Source organism: Nycticebus coucang, chromosome 6, assembly GCF_027406575.1.
Source record: "Nycticebus coucang isolate mNycCou1 chromosome 6, mNycCou1.pri, whole genome shotgun sequence".
NCBI lineage: Eukaryota > Metazoa > Chordata > Mammalia > Primates > Lorisidae > Nycticebus > Nycticebus coucang.
In genome coordinates this window covers 33,537,119-33,540,252 of record NC_069785.1, presented here as the reverse complement: position 1 = coordinate 33,540,252, position 3,134 = coordinate 33,537,119, and the positions used below count along the sequence as shown (strand labels likewise).

The window sequence follows — 3,134 nt, the reverse complement described above, 5'->3', positions numbered from 1 at the left end:
GAGCGCAGAGGAAGAGAACGAGCCCGCAGGTGCCAGAAAGCACACTGCACCCGGGGGGGACGCTCCACAACTCCCGCGGTTGGAGCGCCAGCGCTGTCACCGCGACCAGTCAAGGCCCCTTCAAGGACCTGTCTTCGTAAGTGCCAGGACGCTGAGCTGGCCTTTGCGTCTTCAATTCCTACCTAGTTCCCCATCTCTCCGTCGCCCAGCTTAACCTTCTCCAGTAGTTGCTCTTCCCCTCTTCCACAGCGCCACGATCTTTGCTCGGGTCCTAAAACAAGCAGAGAATCTGGCACAACGATGAACAGCCCGAGAATGGAGGGTTGGGGCCTTAAGTACGCGGGAGAGGTAAAGCGGGGAAGGCCGAGTTTCTGTCACGTGGTACCATATAGACCAATCACCTACATTCTTTGGTCACGTGACATATATCCAGACTCACGTGACCACACTAGGCACCCACGTGGGGGCACAGTGTGCTGCATTCTTTGTGCTTGCATAAGGAGGATCCGGGCTGAGATCCGAATAGGGTAAGTACAATATTGCTGTTCTGCAGGGGCTTCGCTGGCTGGCTGACCGGCAAGCCTGAGTCGAGACTCCTACTTAAGGTCCTCCATTGGTCGGACGGCGGATCTTGCGAGTAGGGCGAAAGGCACTATGAAATTAGTTATGTGGTTTCGCGGGCCTATGGTGCGCAGAGGCGCGTGAAAGATTCAGAGATAACATGCTTTGAAAGGCGGGACCTGGGTCGGGGAGGAGTTTTCTTCCCAGGTGGTTTCATGATTTCTTCGTGTTTGTAGGCGAAGTGATAAAATACTGCTTCGGTGGGCAACGTGGTATAGGTGTTCAAGGGCAGGGATGCCGAAGCGTGGGAAAAAGGGAGCGGTGGCAGAAGATGGGGAAGACCCCAAGACGGGTAAGAGATTAAAATGAGTCCCTTCCCTACAAGCTGCGTTGGGTGTTTCTAATTCGATGACTGGTAAGTACGGAGCAACAAACTTTTGCGGGAATTTATGGAGAAGTCGCGGTAAGTGCAGGCTCTTCTTATGTCTATAGTAAACTGATTGAGCTTGAAAACCGTCAGCTTTTATCACTATGTATTATTTTATAGAGCCAGAGCCCAAGAAGAGTAAGACGGGAGCAAAGAAAAACGAAAAAGAAGCAGCAGGAGAGGGCCCTGTCCTATATGAGGACCCACCAGATAAGAAAAACTCACCCAGTGGCAAGTCTGCCACGCTCAAGATTTGCTCTTGGAATGTGGATGGGCTTCGGGCCTGGATTAAGAAGAAAGGATTAGATGTGAGTAGAATTCAAGGAGGGGAAGAGACACTCTTTTGTTAGTATGGAATGATCTTGGGGTGTAATCATGTTTCCTCATTTTAGTCTTCAGGGTGTTAACTTTTACTTCTCTCCTGTAGTTTTGTCCAAGAGGAGGTACAAGTGGGGCTTCCCCAATTCTTGCCAGTTGGATTCCCTAAATTTCTATTCCTCTCATTTTATTGCTGTTGTCTTAATGTCCTTTTCTCTCCAGAATTTTGGAAAAACTTCTTTACTGGACTTCCTCGGTTTTGTCTACAGCATGTCTTCCATTCTAGTAACTACAAAAAAATCTTAACTGGCTATAGAAAAACACAATTTCCAGGGCAGCACCTGTGGCTCAAAGGAGAAGGGCACCAGTCCCATATGCTGGAGGTGGTGGTTTCGAACCCAGCCCTGGCTAAAACTGCAAAAAATAAATAAAAATAAAAAACACAATTTCCTTACTGTATCATGTAAGGCTTTTTTCTTAACCTCTCCCTATTGTCAGTTACATAGTTTGAAATTGTCTAAATACTGTGCTGCTTGACTGCTGAACTTACGCACAGGGATGGTGTATATATATATATATTTTTTTGTTTGTTTGTTTCTAGTACTTAGCACATAATGTTGAATAAATGTTCTGCTGGATTGATAATACTTATCCTCCCTTTCTTTTCATTCATAGTGGGTAAAGGAAGAAGCCCCAGATATCCTGTGCCTCCAAGAGACCAAATGTTCTGAGAACAAACTACCCACTGAACTTCAAGAGCTGCCTGGACTATCCCATCAGTACTGGTCAGCTCCTTCAGACAAGGAAGGGTACAGTGGTGTGGGCCTACTTTCCCGCCAGTGCCCACTCAAAGTTTCTTATGGCATTGGTGAGACCATTCTTCGAAACCTATTGCTAATACAATTTTTGATTGTTTTCCCATCTCTTACATTTTTTAATGTTGATTGTTTCATCATTTCTATAGGTGAGGAAGAACATGATCAGGAAGGACGAGTGATTGTGGCTGAGTTTGACAAGTTTGTGCTGGTAACAGCCTATGTACCTAATGCAGGCCGTGGGCTGGTGCGACTGGAGTACAGGCAGCGCTGGGATGAAGCCTTCCGCAAGTTCTTGAAGGGCTTGACTTCCCAAAAGCCCCTTGTGCTGTGTGGAGATCTCAATGTGGCTCATGAAGAAATTGACCTTCGCAACCCCAAGGGAAACAAAAAGAATGCTGGCTTCACCCCACAAGAGCGCCAAGGCTTTGGGGAATTGCTGCAAGCTGTGCCACTGGCTGACAGCTTTCGGCACCTCTACCCCAACACAGCCTATGCCTATACCTTTTGGACTTACATGATGAATGCTCGAGCCAAGAATGTTGGTTGGCGTCTTGACTACTTTTTGTTGTCCCACTCTCTGTTACCAGCATTGTGTGACAGCAAGATCCGTTCCAAGGCCCTGGGGAGTGATCACTGTCCCATCACCCTATATCTAGCACTGTGATACCTCCTCCAGATCACTTTGGGAAATAGGTCTGCCAAACTATCATTCCTTCTTCACTCTCTAGCACTGTTTCTCATCCATAAAAATAATGTATCTTCCAACCAGGATCCTGTGACAGACTTAGGTTTCTTTTAAGCCCAAAATTTGGTTTCTGTTTTGTGGGTTTTTTCTTTCTTTTTTTTAAATAACATTGAACAAAGGCTACTGATTATTCCTACTTCTGTCGGGCTATCCACATGAAAATAAAAAGCCATAGTTTCAGCCTTGCTGTTTTTGTGTTTTACCCCTTTGTGGGGCAGTAAGTCCCCTTCCTCATCTTTTCATACATACAAGTTAACAATTGGAA

General features: G+C 46.3%; 1 protein-coding gene across 2 annotated transcripts; it reads left to right on the top strand.

Moving 5' to 3' along the window:
* The first annotated feature begins 18 nt into the window (after window positions 1–18).
* On the top strand, window positions 19–3,049 carry APEX1 (apurinic/apyrimidinic endodeoxyribonuclease 1). 2 transcript variants are annotated; one of them, XM_053596167.1, is made up of 5 exons: window positions 19–136; window positions 798–913; window positions 1,109–1,296; window positions 1,982–2,174; window positions 2,271–3,049. In XM_053596167.1, exons 2-5 carry the CDS (start codon window positions 856–858, stop codon window positions 2,786–2,788), a joined length of 957 nt encoding a protein of 318 aa, XP_053452142.1. In that variant the 5' UTR covers window positions 19–136; window positions 798–855; the 3' UTR covers window positions 2,789–3,049. The 2 variants fall into 2 exon arrangements, with proteins under 2 accessions (XP_053452142.1, XP_053452141.1); XM_053596166.1 differs by lacking the exon at window positions 19–136 and adding an exon at window positions 293–527.
* Window positions 3,050–3,134: the final 85 nt, after the last annotated feature.